General features: G+C 47.2%; 1 protein-coding gene and 1 long non-coding RNA gene across 3 annotated transcripts in view; one reads left to right on the forward strand and one right to left on the reverse strand.

Moving 5' to 3' along the window:
- Window positions 1-18,532, forward strand: part of Crybg1 (crystallin beta-gamma domain containing 1) — a 192,348-nt gene that overhangs the window by 126,567 nt on the left and 47,249 nt on the right. For both annotated transcript variants that reach the window (XM_076552362.1, XM_006982753.4), the window contains 2 exons: window positions 8,634-10,099; window positions 15,387-17,709. In XM_076552362.1, the coding sequence (XP_076408477.1) occupies window positions 8,634-10,099; window positions 15,387-17,709 (3,789 nt within the window). The remainder of the gene's footprint in view (window positions 1-8,633; window positions 10,100-15,386; window positions 17,710-18,532) is intronic.
- On the reverse strand, window positions 8,492-10,025 carry LOC121823083 (uncharacterized). The gene is made up of 2 exons (XR_006064390.2): window positions 9,902-10,025; window positions 8,492-8,769 (listed from the first exon to the last, which is right to left on the reverse strand). It is a non-coding gene; the product is annotated as an uncharacterized LOC121823083 (long non-coding RNA).

Here is an 18,532-nt window from a genome sequence, read left to right on the forward strand (position 1 = left end):
AATTGCTGGCTGGAAAACCAGTCCTTGCTCCCTTAGCGCTTAGCTCCGGGACTCTGTGAGTCCTTGTACTATTCCAATTACTCTTGATCTTTGACAGGAGTCGCTATCCAGACCATTCTTTTTAAAGTGTGTAAAGAACACACCTTTTAGCTCTGAGCCAATATAAAGAGGACTAAGTTGACTACTTTGTATGAGCACATTTCCATTTCCCTGTTTGGCTAAACTTTAGTTAGAAACTCACTGGTTAGTCATTTAATTATGTAGTCAGGACATACACAGGTTAAGCAATATATACCTGGGCTTTAAATGTCAAATTCCTGTGTCTCCTTTAGCCACACACTGTGCACAAGGGAGAAAAAAAAAAAAATCACCAAATTAGGATTGTGTATTTCCATCCCAACACAAATTAATTCAGCCTGACAGTTGTCTTTGTGAGAAAAAAGAAGGTATTTGGGAGACTGTTTAGTTTACATTGAAGGAGACATTCTGGGTTATCGTTATCTGCTACTTGTAATTAGGTAGACAGTATTGGGGTTGGGGGTCCCCGCCCGGGAAACACACTAACTTGGATAACTGAGGAAATCACTGAGAGGCCATTGCAAAGCGTGGGTGAGCTTGGAAGCCAAGGGCACTTCAAAATGATTCAGCTCAAGTTCTTCAGCCACACAGCCTCTTCCTGTCTGTGTCTAAATCTGCAATCCAGAAGCTTGTGTTTCTTTTCCTTTTCTTCTTCCTCCCTCCTCTTCCCTCCCACTTCTTTCCTTCCTGCCTTCACTCCTCTTTTTTCCTTTCCGTTGTTTTTGATACTTTGAGACTGGGTCCCACTGTGCAGAACTCACAGTTCCCCCACCCCAGCCTCCAGAGTACATTACAGCCCATCACCATATATCCCGTGTTTTAAGTTGTACCTAATTCAGCTCCAGAAAACCACGTTGAAACCCTGGCAAGGACTAGTGGGCGCTCAGCTGGCACTGCTGGGGCCCTTTCTCATTGTGGGTCTGGAAGGGCAAGAGGAGGAGGAAGCCATGATCAAAGCCAGCATAGTCAATGCGGGGCCTAACTGGAGGAGAGGGGGAAATAACGCCGCCCCCCGACTCCAGCCTCTCCTGTCAGGGCCTCCCACCAGTGGAGCCCAATCAAAAGCAAAGGACAAGGGCTTCAGTTTCCATATTCCATTACAGTCGGGTGGGGCACACACACAGGGGCAGAGTGGGGTGAGCCAGCAGGCATACCCGGAACACACTTTATACCGCTAACAGTCCTGAAGCAGCGCTCCACCCCAGGAGTGGGCTGGCCTGCTAGCTACTCAGTCCTAGCACAGCCAGGCCTAGGGACAAGCAAGGCACACCGGCGGGACGCAGTGGTACAACTGTACTACGTCAGATCACATCGTACAGTAAGTCTGGTGTCTAATAATGGATAGTAATGCCAAGCAGGAAAAGGTATGGAACCAGTGTTTAGAAAAGCGGAGTCATGTTTAGGAAATTTGTCTTTTTGGACCATGGTTTACCTTTCTAGGGTAAAGAGAAACTTATGATATAAAGTAGATTCTGATCAACCATTATTAGTGAAATTAATGAGAAAATTATTCCACAGTTCAAAGATTCTTCTTTTTATTGATCAAGTGTCAGTGGCTTAGCCGGGTGTGGATGCTCATGCCTGTAATCCCAGCACTTCATAGACTGAGGTAGGACTATTGCCAAAACTTGAGGCCAGCTTGGACTATATAGTGAGTTCCAAGATAGCCTGGGCTGAAGTGTGAGATCCTGTCTCAAAAACAAATACAAAACAAAAAACAACCAGTTTTGATAGCTTTAAATAATTAGATTCCACTCTGGCTCTGTAAAAAACATAAATGATCTAAGTCAGGTGAGGTAGCAAACACCTATTATTCCCAACACTTGGGATGTACAGGCAGGAGGATCAAAAGTTTAACGCTAGCCAGGGCTCTGAGACCCTGTATCAGAAAGCGAAATCCAACCACCAACCAAATATAGATGATCTGAAGACAATTCTTTCCTGAAACCAGAAAGCTGCTTTTTATTTACCTATATTAAATTTTTGGTCAGTGTTTGAAATAACGAACTTTGTCAAAACCTTTTCATATAGGATAGGTTTATCATTGTACTGCTCGTAATCTCCATTGCCCTCTCTTTTATCCCCAGATAGATCCCATGACTTTCATGTCATATATCTGGATTCCACATTTAAGAGAATACATGTAATATTTACTTACCCATGTCTAGCTCAGTGCACTTAACATGATTTCCTGTCCCGTCTATTTCCTTGCAAATGACATGATTTCATTCTTCTTGGCTATGGAATAAAACTCCACCATGTGAGTGTCCAGGCGGTGTACACTGACTGAGATGCCTTTGGGTGCATGCCCACATGCCCAGGAGTGGTATATTATGACTGCAGAAGTTCATAGCAGCTCTCTTTTCAGTTACTTGCAGATGTCTTTTTGGGGGAGCTCTGAGGATCAAACCCAGGACACTGAGCATGCCAGACAAGAGCTCTATCATTGAGTTGTACCCCCAGCTGGGACTATGCCTTTGAAAAGAAACTCATCAGAAGAGTGGACATTTAACTCTTCCTAAATAAAAGCGTTTGTATCGGTAGCACCTCTGTTTTGGACATCACTAAGTATGGAAATTAAAGAAAAGAGATATGAACTGAGGGTTCTGTCACTTTTTTTTTTTTACAGAATAGTACAACTGATTTTTCACAGTAGGATGTGGTTGTTGTTGGACTCTCATGGCATTAGAAAAAACATGGAGGAGTAAGTGAGGGAGTGCGTGTCACGTGACTGCGAAGGGGTAGAAGACAGACTCAGAAAGTACAAGAGGAGAAAGTGGCAGAGACAGAACATATATTGGAAGCAGTGGCAAATGCTGAAGAGAGCTGAGCAATGGATCCAGCAAACGTTCCAGGCAGGGAGGCTGCGAGGAGAGATGATGGAGAGAAAGGCCCAAAGACCTAACATGGTACTGATTACACCATTTGAATTGGACTATAGAGCAAAAGCAGTTGCATGGAACAACTCCATGTGCTGCTCCATCAGAGGCCTGCCTCCCACTGACCGGTGCATGTCACAGTCTGCAACAGCCTTGGGAGAAATTGCTGTCCTAGCTCAAATGTAATAATAGAGCATCTTTGTTCTAGCTCTGAACCACTAAAAAGTCCAGATACTCCAGAGGCCAACAAGTTCAAGAGCCCAACAAGTTCAAAGTCAACTTTGGCAATAGAGTGAAACTCTGCCTCAAAAACAAATGAACAAACAAACAAAAAACCAAAAAAGAAAGAAAACCCAACCAAACAAATCAACAAAAACCCATTAAAAACAAACAAACAAGAACCCTCAGACTTTCGCCCCAGAAATGACTAAATTATTAAGGCTATATTCTGAGAACAGGACCTGGATTATATATGATAGAAACAATTAAACTTAAAATTTGAAAAATATCAGTACTTAATAAGTCAAGTTTGTGAACATTCCATTTCTTTACATTATCTGTGTATATTTAGATTGGGCCACATACATTAGCACAAGCAATATCAAGAAGGAAGGGAACATAATAGGTGACTGACAGTTTAAGTGTCTACTCCAAAGCCAAGTCTGTAGTGTCTAAGATTCAGATCTGGATCCTTCTTAAATGTAATTTCCTCTGCCTCTGAAACTGTATTGAGATGATAGTCAGTGATACACTTAGTGTGGGGAAATGCAGTTTTAATTTTAATTCTGAGGTTGCACTGGACTACTTATCAAGTACAAGGCTAACCAGGGCTGTGATATCCTACATCCAAACCAAACCCAAACAGCAATCAAAAGGGTGAAAGATCTTCCTTGGATTTTTTGTGTATTTCTTTCCCCAACGCAGCGTTCAGAGGTTTTCTATCCAGCTGTGGACTTTCTTTTCTCTCTCCATCCCCCCGGTCCCTATCTCTGTTCTTTAGTTAGCTGCCACATGGTTCCAAGATATTTACTTTAAAAATAATCGACGAGGTCTTATTTACCCAAGACTGGCCTCAAACCCCGTGTGTAATCAAGGATGACCTTGAACTCCTGATCTTCCTGCCTCTATTTCCCAAGTGCTGGGATGACCAGCATGCATCACTATGTCCACTTTCCATGGCAGTGCTGGGGATGGGACCCAAGGTTTCATGCATGCTAGGTAAGCCAAGTAACTTCCTTAACTGTAGGTATTTCTTACTTCTAGTGAACGAATTTTCTAACTTTTTTTTTTTTATTTTGATAGTTGAAGACTAAAGTTGCTTAAACCTATATTTTGGAGGGCAGTATAGCTCAGAAGCCCTGACCTGTACAGAGCCCTGGGTTCAATTCCAGGTGGCAAAATTAAAAAACAAAAAACAAAACATTTCTAACCTCTCTATTTTTTAAACCACATAATAAAGCTATAGATGATAGATAGATGGATGGATGGATGGATGGATGGTTGGATGGATGGATAGATAGATAGATGATAGATAGATAGATAGATAGATAGATAGATAGATGATAGATAATAGATAGATAGATAGATAGATAGATAGATAGATAGATAGATAGATGATAGATAGATAGATGATAGATAGATAGATAGATAGATAGATAGATAGATAGATAGATAGATAGATACAGAAAAGAAGTCCTTCACCAGAACAAATGCCAAGCCCGGAAGAAAGGCTCTGAGGGCATCGAACCTGGGAATATCCAGCCTCAGGGCACCCAGGACCACCCCTAGGGCCACAGGAGAGGAGAGTTGAGGTGGGCATACTCCAAGGGGGCATGAAGCATCCGGATAGGTTCCAGGCCCTCCTCTGCGAACATTCTTCTTCCTGGCAGGGCTAAGGAGAAGGTGCGGGGTCTGTGCGCCCCTACCTTAGGTTTAAGACTCTGAACCCCAAGTTCACTCTCTGTCCCTGGCGTTCCATGCCTCATCTGTCAGACCGTGAGCACTGGACAGAAACGATCTCTGGCTGTAAAGAAATGTGTAACCTACTTAAGAAAGGAGATGTTCTTCAAAGACTGAGAGCTTTCTTTAACAGAATGAATGGGGCCTGTGAGCCCTGTTCAGGTGGTCCCTCTCTGATGGCTCCTGAGTCCCTCCAGGGCTGGTCTCTTTCAGAAATCTTGTCTATAAGAGAGGAGTCTCTGAAATGACTGGAGGGCTCCCACACTCCTGTGCATCTGACACACTATGTGTTTCTCACTTCCCAGGAGAAAGCGTAACTCTAAAACAACTTTATTAAGATATGACTTACATTTAACAAGTTAGGAACAACCTCACCTTTGTATTGTTTCATCTTATTCTTTTGAGACACAGCTTCATGTAGACCAGACTGGTCTTGAACCTACTTTGTAGTCAAGAATGACCTTGAACTCCTGATTCTCCTGCTTCTGTCTCAAGTGCTGGAATTACACATGAGCACACCTTATACTTTTGGCTTTTCTGTTGTTTTTTTGTTTTGTTTTGTTTTGTTTTTGTTTTTTTGAGAGGGGGTCTTGCTGTGTAGCCCTGGCTGTCCTAGAAGTCCTTATATAGACCAGTCTGACCAGAACTAGTGGCCATCCACCTGTCTCTGCCTCCTGGGTGTTGGGATTCCAAGGGTGCTCCATCACACAGATTGTCCTCTTGCTTTATTCTCCTGAGTAGCCGGGCAACCTGTATATGATGGAGCAGCCAGTCTACCCATTTTAACCGTACAGCTTGAGGAGTAGTTAAAGCTGTGTCCATGTGTAACCATCACCACAACCAATAGAGGACCTTTCTGACTACCCTTGAAAGGTTTTCTGGTGATAGTACTGGGGACTGAACTTAAAGCCTCACACAGACTAGGCCAGCCGGGTTACTTCCTCACCTCCAGTTAGCAGAAGGCTTTGGAGAATTAGCCACGTCCTTGCATGTCAAAAGCTTGTCTCTTTTTATTGTTGAGTGCTAATCTGTTGCACAGACATACCCGTACCACAATTTGCTTATCTGGTCACCAGGCGAGGAACAAGACTTCAAGCGTTTCCAACTTGGGGCTCTTCTGAATGAAGTTGTTATAAAAGTGCTAGTATAAGCAAACCAAAAGTAAAATTCCTGAAAATTCAACAGAACTGTCCAACAAGTAAAAAATAGGCTACTCCTCTGGGGTGTAAGAGAACAAATAGTTGATACTCAGTTGAAGAGCAAGCCATTGGCTTTATGAACAGCAACTACAACTAAGATCGAGGGTTGGGGGTGGGGACACCTTCACTAAATAAAGAAGGCTGCTCAGGTGTCTTCACAGCCTGGGAAACATGGGTTGCAACATCACTAGGAGGACAGAATGATACATGCAGCAGTTGTTTAATTTTGACAGGGACTGGAATTGGGCCAATGGACTCAAGACTGTTTTCCTGTCTACTTTTTCAGAGTATGCTTGATGGCCTGTCCAGGCACAGAAACAAAGGGCTCTATTTCCAGAGTTGGACGGACTTCCCGGGCTAGGCAGCTTTGGACACACACACACACACACACACACACACACACACACACACACACACACATATATATATATATATATATATCTTAAGGGCTATTGGAAAGATGAATGTGTAAATCACTTTGTAAGTGTCTAGTACCTAAGCAGGACTCAGTGGGCAGTATTATACTTGGAAATCATGTTTAGAAAAACCAAAAATCAAATGTTTCTTTAGAAAGCCAGGATGCTTTAGTGTAGTTTTTAAGCCACACCCACTTCTTCCTCCATTATTTCCATAAGCATCGAGTAACTGGATTAAGCCAAATCTGGGTAGATTTTAGAAGCATCTCCCACCAGTCCGGGGAGCTCTGGGTGCCTTCTTCTTTTATCAGTCTCCTCTGTCGCAGCTCTCTGGTGAACCTATCTGATCTCATCTCAGCCACCCTGGAGCACTAACTGCGGGTCTGGGTCTGGGTAGCCTGGGGTTTCTACCTGGGGCTACTGGGGTTTCCAGTTCCCTCTGCACCCGTGTGTCCTTTGTGATAGACTAGAAGGGGCCCTATTTGAACTGGAGGGTATGGGTTTGAATTCTGATTTTATTGGCCCTGCCCCCAGCACATTTTGTTTGGGTCCCAGCCTTTGGACATCTTTTCCCCATCACTGTAGGTAACACATTACCTCACTAGGCTGCAACCGGGTTACAAGACGTAATGCTGCCAGACTGCCCCAACAGATGCGTGTTCACTCTTGATCGCGTGCACTTACTACCCAGGCTTTTTCCATTTTCCCACAATCCCGGAACTCCCTTGGCTGCGCTTGTAGCTCAGATGAAAGGATCTGCGTTGACTGCCACAGGAATCCCTCAGTGGAGAATCAGTATCACCCTGAACTGGCTGCCTCCTCAGGGCTTAGGCTCTCACCTGGGTTTTTAGTTTAAGGGTTGCCTCTTACGGAACTGTCTGTCCTTAGGTAAGAGGTTGGGGTGAGTTGGGCTGATCAGATTCACAAGCTGCCAGGGAGCCAAGAGTGGCTCTCGGCTCCCTCCCCTTTCCAGCCCCACAACCCCCTAACCCACCATTCCTAGTCGCCAGCCCCTTTGTGGGGTATCCTTGCTTTCACTGATCTGCAGCAAGCTGGCTGAGGATTTGCAACTCCGGGTACGGGTTGTAGCTCCCCCACCCCACCCCGCAGGCGGTGTTAGCCAGGCTAGCTTTCCAGGATCCTCCCCCCGTGGGAGGTGCCCGCCGCCTGGCCCTCCCCCTCAGCCCCGGACTCAGACTCCCAGGTGAAGCCCCGGGGTGAGCTGGGAAGGGGCGGGACTGCGCTCTGCCGCCCGCGCGGTTTGAACGCAGGCACGCGGGCCCCATTGGGTGAGCGCGACCCCGCCGGGCGGGGCCAGGTGCTGCATTCCTGTACCTTTGCTTTGGGTTAAGCCCAGGTGTTTTCCTGTTTTCCAGAAAGCCAATAGTAGTTTTTCCTGGCGCCACTCCCAATCCACCCCCTCCCAGAAAAGGGGAGGTGTTTCTGCAAAAAATTCCTCCCTAAGATATTTGGGCGCGGGGCGAGGGGAGGGGGACGGCGAACCGCGGGGCTCCCAAAGTCATGCTTGGTTGCTTTAAATTTGCATTTTTATTAAGGAAGGAGATAAAAAGCTGAAGCCAGTGAGCGCTGGGAGTTGTTTACTGTATACATGTGATAATGGGACTCTTCAAATTAAAAACACTTATAACGAAATACTATTCTAAGTAGTGTAGCTTCGAAAATGAGTTTAAGAAAAAGAAATTTAGGGCTGGAGAGATGGCTCACCCGTTAAAGGCTAGGCTCACAACCAAAAATACAAGAAAATTTAGCCACGCAGATGTGCATGCATGCCTTTAACCCCAGCATCCAGTGGGCAGAAGCAGGCGGGTCTTTGTGAGTTCACGGCCAGCCTGGTCTATATGATGAGTTCCAGGACAGTCAGAGTTATGTGGTGAGACCCTATCTCAAATAGTTTTTGTTTTTGTTTTTTTGTTAGAACATAATAAAGACCAGACAGTCGTGCGCCACCACGCCTAGCTCTACCTTTTTATTTTCAGCTACACCTGGTCCATTGCCAGGTTGGTTCCCAGCAGTTTTGTAACATACCAAAGGGGAACAAAACGGATTCTCATGTTTTCTCTCCCTGTCCTCTTATTTTCCAGTCCAGAGCACAACCACCAGAAGACAGCAGAAGGAAGCCAGTGTTGGGGAAACTTGGCACTCTTTTTACGGCTGGAAGGAGAAGGAACACCAGGAACGGGCTAGAGAGTCCCACCAAATCGGCCTCTGCCAAACTCCCTGAAACAGAGAGTGAGAAAAATAAGGCTCAGGGCATCCAACCAAAGCCAACCGACGCGGGCGCGGCGGGCTCCGGGCAGGAGGCAGAGGGCCAGCCTGCGGAGAGCTGTGTTCAGACGACCCCCTGCGACGCCGAACTGTCACCTTGCACCAGCAACAGTGTAGGGGTTGTGCAGCAGTGCCATGGCAGTGATTCAGCCCAATTAGAACCTCTACAGGCAGAGGGAGAGACTTTCCCAAATGCCACCACCGCTGCCAAGGAGCTGCATTCCTCACCAGGGAATTGCTCGGGGCAGGAGAGCGCAGAGACGCCCGCCCGCAGTCCGGGGGAGGACGCGTTGCCAGGCGCTGGCCTCCAACCAGAGACAGCGAGGGGTGTGTCGGGGTCGCCGCCTGAGCAGCGCCTCGTGGGAGGACTAGGAGAGGCCCCCGACGGAGCCCCCGGCGTGGGTGCCGAAGCGGGCTCTCTGGGGGGCCCCGGGGAAGCGGTTGCGCCAGGTGAGCCTCCCTCCCTGGGCGCAGAGACCAGCCGCACAGCCCGGTCCGTCGACCGCGCGCATCCCTCCAAAGTGCTAACTTTGGACATCTACTTGAGCAAGACTGAGGTGGCGCAGGTGGACGAGCCGGTCCCGATAGCTCCGGGGACAGACGATTGCGACGATTCGGACGACATGGAGAAGAGGTCAAGTGGCCGCCGATCGGGCCGGCGGAGGAAGTCGCAGAAATCCACGGACTCCCCGGGCGCGGACGCCGTGGCGCCCGAGAGCTCGGCAAAGGACGACGCGGTGTTCGACGACGAGGTGGCGCCAGACGCGGCCGCTGAGAACGGCTCGGCGGAAAGGAAAGTGAAATCGGGACACGCGACTCCCGACGCGGCCGCAGCCTCAGTCACCAGCCCGGAGCCCAAGGCCAGCGCCGGCCCCCGGGGACAGCTCCGAGGGGAGCCGGACCGCGGCAAGCAGCTGCCGCCAGCCTCGTCGCCCACCAAGCGGAGGGGCCGCAGCCGCGTCCCCGAGGCGGTACCCAGCGGCGGCCCGCGCGCTCCGGCCAAGGAGTCCCCACCCAAGAGGGCGCCAGCCGCGGCGGACGGCGGCGGGGAGGAGGCGGGCCGCGTCGTCCCGCGCGAGCTCACCGTCAGGAGCAGCTCGCTGCTGCCCGAGATCAAGCCCGAGCACAAGAGAGGCCCGCTGCCCCACCACTTCGACGGCCGGGGCGACGGCGGCCGCAGCCGAGAGTCGGGCAGGGGAGCAGGAGCGTCCGACGCCGACGGCCTGAAGCCCAGGAACCATTTCGGCGTGGGCAGGTCGACTGTGACCACTAAAGTGACCCTGTAAGTACCCGCGGAGTCAACCCCTGGGCAGGGGCGCTGCTCAGAGTTGTACGGCTGTCTGTAGTCTGTGTGTTTTCCTGCTGGAAACTTTCAAAGAGAGAAGGAGCTGTTTGCAGAGAGAGCCATGACACACTTGGCAGCCTCCACGGTTAATTCCTGCTTTAATATAAGATCTAAGTTAAATGAATGCAAAAATAGGATATCCCTTGAGGCGCGGTGTTTATATAAACAGCAGCGATAAGGCTTAACGGCTCCATTTAGCTAATTATATTCCTTATCCAAAGTGTACAGGGGTATTTCAGGGTAGTCACAGGGAGCCAGCAGCATTTTGAGTGTGACCCAGTGGCTTTGACAGGGGAGACTTTAAGAGAATTTTTAATGAAAGTTAGTACATTGTTGTCCAAAGTAAGCTTAAAGGAAGTCTCTAATAATTGTCCCTTCTGTGATCTAGGGAAGCTGTTGGTATTTTTGTTTCTGCACTGGAAATAACTTTTCTGTTATTGAGATGGTCGCTGTTATTGCTAAAATATTACCTAAGTGAAAGGACTCAAAATAATTGACAGTACCTACCTGCTTTTAAGTTCAGCGATTTCGCAAGTATCTATTGAGTGCCCTTTGTTCTGTGTGCTAGGGGGGGACATGAGCCACACCTGTGATTCAGTCTGTTGCCCTCAACGTCTTTACGCCCCCCTTGTGGCAGTAGGAAGCACACAAATCAAATAAAGACCGCCCGAGTGCGTTTTGCGGTCTTAAGGGTTCTGGAGGTACAAGAAGTCACTGGTTTCCTGGAGGCGCCTGGGCTTGTAGCTTGATGGTAACTGATTTGTGTGGGTAGAACAAGACAGGGAGGGCTCTCTATAGAACTGGTCATCCCAGCAGGCGAAAAGTATTGAGTGCTCAAGTTTTTCCTACGTCGATTCACACGTTGATCAAAAAAGCTGGCCATTTTTTTTTTAACTGAACGGTTTCATTCTATTTGATTTCTTAAAAGGAGTAAGCATTGAAACAGGTCTGTTTGGAAGCCAGGAGGGAAAGGTGCTTAATGAATAACGTAGAGCTACCTCACCTGCTGGCAGCCTGGAGGCCTTTGACATAATCGGCCATTTATTCTGTAACGGTAGTGTCAGGAAAGTAACCTGCGTGAATGATGCCCATTATTTGTGGAAGAGAGTGTGACGGAACCCAGAAACCTGCTAAGCCTCGCTGAGAGAAACCCGGCCGGACGCTCTACCTGTCGTCCAATCAGAAGACAGCAGTGGAAAAACCTGAAAAGTTACACTGTTGAGGGACCCATAAACAAGTCCAGGAAGGGATCTCACAAAGGAGCTCTTCTCTGGGTCTGTGTCCTATCCGAACTGAGCCAAGTGTCTTTTTTCTCACTACTGGCCATTTTTCACTTGTTTCTTCACCAGTGGTTTTATTTAAATATCTTCCGTACAGTGCCTAAGTGGAAAATTAAGAATTTGATGTGGTTCTTTGGCCTGCCAGTCTGACCCTTTAGTCCTGTTACGGCTGGATTTTAGGCAAAGATGTGGGCAGACTCTGATTTGTTTCTTTGAAGGTCTCACCCTGTAGCCCAGGGTGGCTCCTAGCTCATCAAGTAGCTGAGGCTGGCCTGGAACTCAAGGCCATTCTGCTACTTTACAGGACTAGATGTGAGCCTGGCTTGGGGAGGGTGGGGTCATCTGGTCAAGGAGTTAAAACAACAACAACAACAACAACAAAACCCAAAAGACCCAAATATCCCTTGAAAAACGATGACTGAGTCCTGTTAGAAAAATGATTTCTTCACATTCTCTATGGAGCACTGAAATTCTTAAAGGGGTATGTTAAAACAGGGAGGCTCTTCCTTTTATAGCGTCGCCTAGGCCCTTTGGACTCCCTCTCACGTCATAATGAAGGCATTACAACAGGAATTACAGGAGCCTTCCTTTTAATCAGCCCCAACTGGGTTAATTGCAGTGACTCTTGGTAACACAACTTAATGGTAGAGAGTTTGAGTTGTAAAAGGTGTTTTGATCCCGTGTAAATCTTTAATGAGCAGATCTGCTTCCTACCCTTCAGGGAGCCATGGGCTCACCTGGGGTGCTTTCCACTCACGTCCCCCAGTGGGCTTTGATGTCCACTCGGTGCTCCTCCTCGTGCTGACTGGCCAGATTTTTTTTTTAATATTCGGGGTATGTTGCCTTTGCTCATTGATTAATTAATACAGCACTCGCAAACCCTGTGTTTCTTCTCGTCTCCCTGGCTCAGACTTCAATCCTGAAGCTTGCTTTTCTGTTTTTGCTTTTTTGAGACAGGGTCTCTCTCATATAGCCCAACTCACTCTGGTTGCCAGGGATGACCTTGAACTCCTGATTCTCCTGCCTCCAGATTACAGGCAATGGCCACCAAGTCTGGATTTTATTTGGCTTTTAAATTTAAGATGTGAGCCAGCAATAAGCAAGCCTGGGTATTTAAGGAGATAATGGAGGAAGCAGTACCTAGAGAAATTTATGAACACATATCCAAATCAGGGAGCTAACCTGGGCTTCGCATCCTATCCCTCTGGAGGCTCAGCAGGCCCCACCTTCTTGGGACTCTGAGGTGTGTGATGCCAGTCTGGAGAGCTTGGGATTTCCTTACCTGATAGATCCGATAACTCATTGAACGCTCACCCTCATTCCCAATACACTCCCCCAGCCCTCCCCAAGTCCCCTACCCTATCCCAACCCCCACCCCAGCGATAAAATGGAAAGCAGCTGAGGACTCCTTCAGGTCGATCTAGTCCGACCCCTAATGGGGAGGCAGGGTAGTGTGGTATAATGTGGTGTCACAGACAAACTATGCGACCTCAGGAGGGTCATTTTCCTTCTCTGTACCTCAGCCTTCTCGCTTTAGAACAGAACATATGAGCTGTACACAGGGTAAACCAAATTAAGTAACTTGTCAAGTGCTTGCTTGGCAAGCAGCGGATTTTCCTTTACGACGAACTGACAAGCCCCTCTGCCTGCCCTGAGGAAGACTTACATAAAATGGTTCATAAAACAGAAAAGTGGGGATGATTTTGACTGACAGCAGCCGTGGGGAGCCTCCCGGGCCTGCAGCCTCTCTTAGCCCTAGAGTGAACCCCCAAGGGGACTTCCAAAAATTCCCTTAACCATACGTTTTGGGTGAAATAAAAATGACCCTATTCTTACTCATTTAGGTGTTTTGTGTTACCTTTAAGTTACAGGTACAAAAGAGAATAGGCCAGAGATGTGAAATAAATTGGCTATGTTCACATGGATATTAGTGTGAGAGCCAGGGCTGGGGCCAGGGCCAGCAAATGCCAACAGAACACATTTTGTTTCTATGAAAGAACACACTGTGTCCATCCAAAGGCATTATTTCCAGTACTAAGTCATTAGACCTAAGAAATGTGAGAGGAGAGACTGCCTTAGAGTAGACAAGTTATGGTATAGCCATATGATGGAATTATACACAGACATTAAAAAGCTTTTCAAGGAAGAAATTTCAAGGACCTGTAAGTTCTGAGGGTAACTCATCTTTTTTTCCTAGCAAGAGGCAAGCTGCCAAGCCCCTTGAACATGGCAGTTTCCATTCGAGTAAAATATTTATGTGTATGAAGCCATTGGGAATGAGGCAGAATGTGGACAGCAGGTTTATGAATGATTAAAATACTTTCCAGGTCAGGAGAGACAGCTCAGAGACAGAGTAAGGAGCTGAGTTCCACTCCCAAGACCCATGTAAAAGCTGGTCGCGAGAGTGTGTCTATAATCCCAGCACTCCTGTATCCAGATGGAAGCCAAGAAAATGCCTGGCAGCTCCCTGGCCTGAGAGCATGGTGTATGCAGCAGTGAACGTCCAGAGGCTTTTCTCAACATGGTAGAGGTGTGACACCCATGGTTGTCCTCTGAATCACACAGACACACACACACACACACACACACACACACACACACACACATACACACACACACACACCTACTATACAAATTTCAGATAGTGGACACATCATACATTAGAAAAATTTTAACGGGATGGATGGCAGGAACAAAATGTCCTAAGAGGCAATACTAGATGAATATGTTTTATTCTTTTTTTAAAAAAAAGTTTTATTTATTATGTATGCAGTGTATGACTGCACGCCAGAATAGGACACCAGATCTCATAACAGATGGTTGTGAGCCACCATGTGGTTGCTGGGAATTGAACTCAGGACCTCTGGAAGAGCAGCCAGTGCTCTTAACTGCTGAGCCATCTTTCCAGCCTTGAATATGTTTTATAATCTACCTTTTCAAGTAGTTTTTTAACAGCACCTTAGTGGGCTTATAACTGTTTTTTTCTTTTTCTTTTTAAAATTTTAATTTTTTTGTTTTTTGTTTTTTTGAGACAGGGTTTCTCTGTGTAGCTTTGAGCCTTTTCTGGAACTCCCTCTGTAGTCCAGGCTGGCTTTGAACTCACAGAGATCCTTCTGCTTCTGCCTCCCAAGTGCCGGGATTAAAGGCATGTGCCACCACCGCCCAGCTAAAATTTTAATTTAATTTGATGTGTATGGGTGTTTTACCTGTATGTGTTTACATGCATGCAATGCCCACAAAAGCCAGAAGAGGGTGATGGATTTCCCCAGGAACTGGAGTTATAATTGTTTTTGAGTTGTCTTGTGGGTGCTGGGAATCGAACTCAGTTAAGAGTCTGTGCTCTTAACTGCTGAACCATCTCTTCTCTCCTCTCCCCAAGATAGTTTTTAAAAAAATTATGGGATGATTGGGCCTGGTGGCTCATGCCTATAATCCCAGTACTTGGTAGGTAGAGGCAGGAAGATCAGGAATTCAAGGTTATCTTCAGCCAAGCAGTGAGCTCGAGGCCTGCCTGAACCACATGACACCTTGTCCCCAAAAAAATAAAGGTGAATAAAGCATTACAACAAAATAAAAAACACACAATTGATATCTGGGAAACTCATCTACATATTTAAAATATGGGAATGTATTAAATATTTAAATTTGTTTTAAAGTTTTTTATGCCTTGTAATGTCTTCCAATTCTAGTGCCAATCACTGTGAATACATATTAATACTTGGTAAGTTAATAGCTTCTTAGACAGCTGTATAATCTCTTCTGTCATATGCAGGTAAGAGAGCCCTTAAAAATACTCCCTAGTATTTGTAGGATTGTTTAGGAAGTGCCATGGAAAAGTAAATCTACACCTGGAGGATACAGACTTTGCAGTCTTTTGTGAGCTGGTTTACATGTTCGGGTAACACCAGGCTGGCGGCCAACTGTCTTTGCTTTTTTTCTTGCAGCCCTGCTAGACCCAAACATGTGGAACTAAATCTGAAAACCCCGAAGAATCCCGACAGTTTGGGAAATGAGCACAGTCCGTTTAGCCAGCCGGTTCATAAAGGAAACACTGCCAACAAAATCTCCTTATTTGAAAACAAGCGGGCTAACAGTAGCCCCAGACACCCCGACATCCGCAGCACAAGGAACAATCCTCCCTCTAGTAAGACATTTGTTGGGAGGGCTAAGCTAAACCTAGCCAAGAAAGCCAAAGAAATGGAGCAACCTGAAAAGAAAGCCTTGTCAACCAGCCACCAGAATGGCCTGGTGGCCAAGGAACCATCCGCAGAAGCCAAAGGCATGGAAGTCCCTAGCCCCGGAGAAGACCTTCTTCCAGCTGCCAGACGGGGAGGAGAGCCCACCGAGGATCAGGTCCTCTGCCCTGAGCCTGATCAAAGTGATAAGGCAGATGTACAAACAGATGCTGCCTGTCCTTCACAGCCAGTACCCACTGCCGTGGTTCCTGTGACAGACCCTGAGCTCTCAGGAGAGGACTGCCCAGAGGCTGCTGACAGAAAAAACCATGTATTTGACAATGTGAGTAGTACAGCACAGGACATCCCTGCCATTCTTAATGCCACAGAGCCTCCCCCAAAGCCACAGGGTGCATTTTCTGACTCACAGCCTGCATCTGAGTCATCCAGGGAGTCTTCTTGCCTGCCTTCTGCTCCCATTCCTGAGGACACTCTCCAAGATGGCTGCGTTCAAGTTCCCATACGCAGTTTTCCATGTGCTGATCTAAAAGTGTCAGAGAACCACAATGAATGTGATGTGCTGGTGTCTCCTCACACTGAGAAAATGCCAGTCTCCAAACGTGGAGGGGGAGAAGCCAGCCCCACTTCATCCCCAGAGCACAGCCCAGAAACTGTGGGGAATGAGTGTCCATCCAAGGTCCTCGTCCAGGTCCGGTCCTTTGTGCTTCCTGTGGAGAGCCCTCAGGATGTGAGTTCTCAGGTCACCTCAGAAAGCTCTGAAGTTAGAGAGGTGCATCTGCCCAGTTGTCACAATCATGAGTTTGAAGTGGTTTCTGTGGTCCCTTGTTCTCCCGAGCAAGGGGGTGTACCCAGCACATCACCTGCGCACACCCACCGCAGAGAGGAGCGTGCGGCACAGTCTGGCCCGCACATCCTAGAGCCAGGACCTGAGAAGGCTCTGCCTGTCCAAACTCAGAGTCAGAGCAGTGGGACTACCCTGACAGCCGAGTTCAGCCCCATCCACTCTCCCAGCAGCAAAAGTCATTCAGAAAGTCCCCAAAGGCCAGGCCAAAATGTCACCGGCCGGAATACCCCTACCAGTCTTTTGAACGTTTCTGCTAGTAGTGACGATAGTGTCCTTGATTCTTCTTCTGATATGGAAAAATTCACTGAAATTATTAAAAATATGGACAGCACAGTATGTGTGCCCCAGAAAAAAAAGAAGGCCAGGATCCCAAACTCCCCAGCGCCTCATTTCGCCATGCCTCCGATTCACGAGGACAGTTTGGAAAAGGTGTTTGATCCCAACGTGTTCACCATTGGCTTGGGGAAAAAGAGGGAGAGCCAGCCAGAGCTGTCCCCGGCCTTGCACTTGATGCAGAACCAGGACCCCTTATCCAAACTGAGAGCGAAGCGTGCCTCCACCGAGCAGAGTGTCCTCTTCAAGTCCTTGCACACTGACACGAATGGGAAGAGTGAGCCTCAGCCCACGTCAGACATGAATGACAAGGAGAACAGGGACATCACCAACCTTGGAGTGAAGCGGTCGAGGCTAGAGAAAAGCACGCTGTTCTCAAGCATGCTTTCTTCTCTGCCACAAGACAAGATCTTTTCTCCCTCTGTGACGTCAGTCAACACCATGACCACATCTTTTAGCACTTCCCAGAACAGCTCTGTACCTCAGTCTTCAGCGGCACAGCCCAGGAAGGAGGGAGACCCGCCCTGTGGCTCAGACAAAGAGCAACCACATCTTGCACCCCACAACTCCTTAAAGGTCTTCAATTTCAACTCATCAAATACATCTCATCCGAGTTTGAAAAGTCCAAGCCCCATGGAAAAGCACCCGCAGAGAGAGGAGAGCAAGGAAGACCTGAATTCTCGGAGCAACCTACCCTTGCCAGAGTACAAACGTTCTGACTTACCCACACTGAAGAACAGTGGTGACATGGAAAAGCCTAACCTTATTGAGAATGTTCTTAAGTCAAACGTGCCGAACATTGGGGCCAATGACGCGGACGTCTTGAGCCTTTTCAAACCCAGCCGGTATGACCCAGGCCTTTCTTTTTCTGGAATGTCATTAGCAGATCCCATGGTAAGTACTAACTGTTACTTAGTTGGTGTTTCTAAGCCTAGGAGGCAATGAGGGGCTCGGGCTGTGTTTTACAGGTGGTTGTTTGTGTGCAATAGTTTCCTATTTGTTCACCATGTACTTTTGTTTTATTTATTTTTGTTGGTGGTGTTTTTTTGTTGTTTTGTTTTGTTTTTGAGACAGGGTTTCTTTATGTATGCTGTCATGGAACTATCTCTGTAGACCAGGCTGGTCTTGAACTCACAGAGATCCACCTGCTTCTGCTTCCCAGTGCTGGGATTAAGGGAGTGCACCACCAACCACCCAGCTTTTTTTTCTTCACCAAATACTTTTAAATCTGTATATGAGGAACTCTGAGGTTCCAAGAAAGAAAAGACACCCTCACCCTGAAACATTTGTGGTCCAGCAGGGAGAATAAGTTATGTGTTTCAAGGCATTTGTGAACGTCTATGTCATACTATAAGAAGTGTTGAAAAGATGCTTTGAGAGTTTAGAGACCTAAGAGACCCGTTTTCTTCTCTGTAAAACACTCAGCGCTATATTTAGAATTTTGAAGATGTGTGAAACAACTTCCTCTATTTGCAAAGGCCCCACCCAGCCAAAGGATGTCCCCTTCTCCTTCCTCCTATGCTGTGGGGTTTCACTCATTCCTCCACAAGCATCCTTGCTCATCCTGGGTAGTTGGGAAAGTACCTAATGGAGCCTCAAGTTAGGAGCATGAAGTTTGGTTTGCATGGATCCTTTCCCTCGGTGTAACAGAGGGAACTGCAAGATACAACTTTGATTTTTTCCTCTCTGATCTGGCTGGTTTTCTCTTTGCTGGTGC

The sequence above is a fragment of the Peromyscus maniculatus genome, chromosome 16, assembly GCF_049852395.1.
Source record: "Peromyscus maniculatus bairdii isolate BWxNUB_F1_BW_parent chromosome 16, HU_Pman_BW_mat_3.1, whole genome shotgun sequence".
Taxonomy (NCBI): Eukaryota; Metazoa; Chordata; class Mammalia; order Rodentia; family Cricetidae; genus Peromyscus; species Peromyscus maniculatus.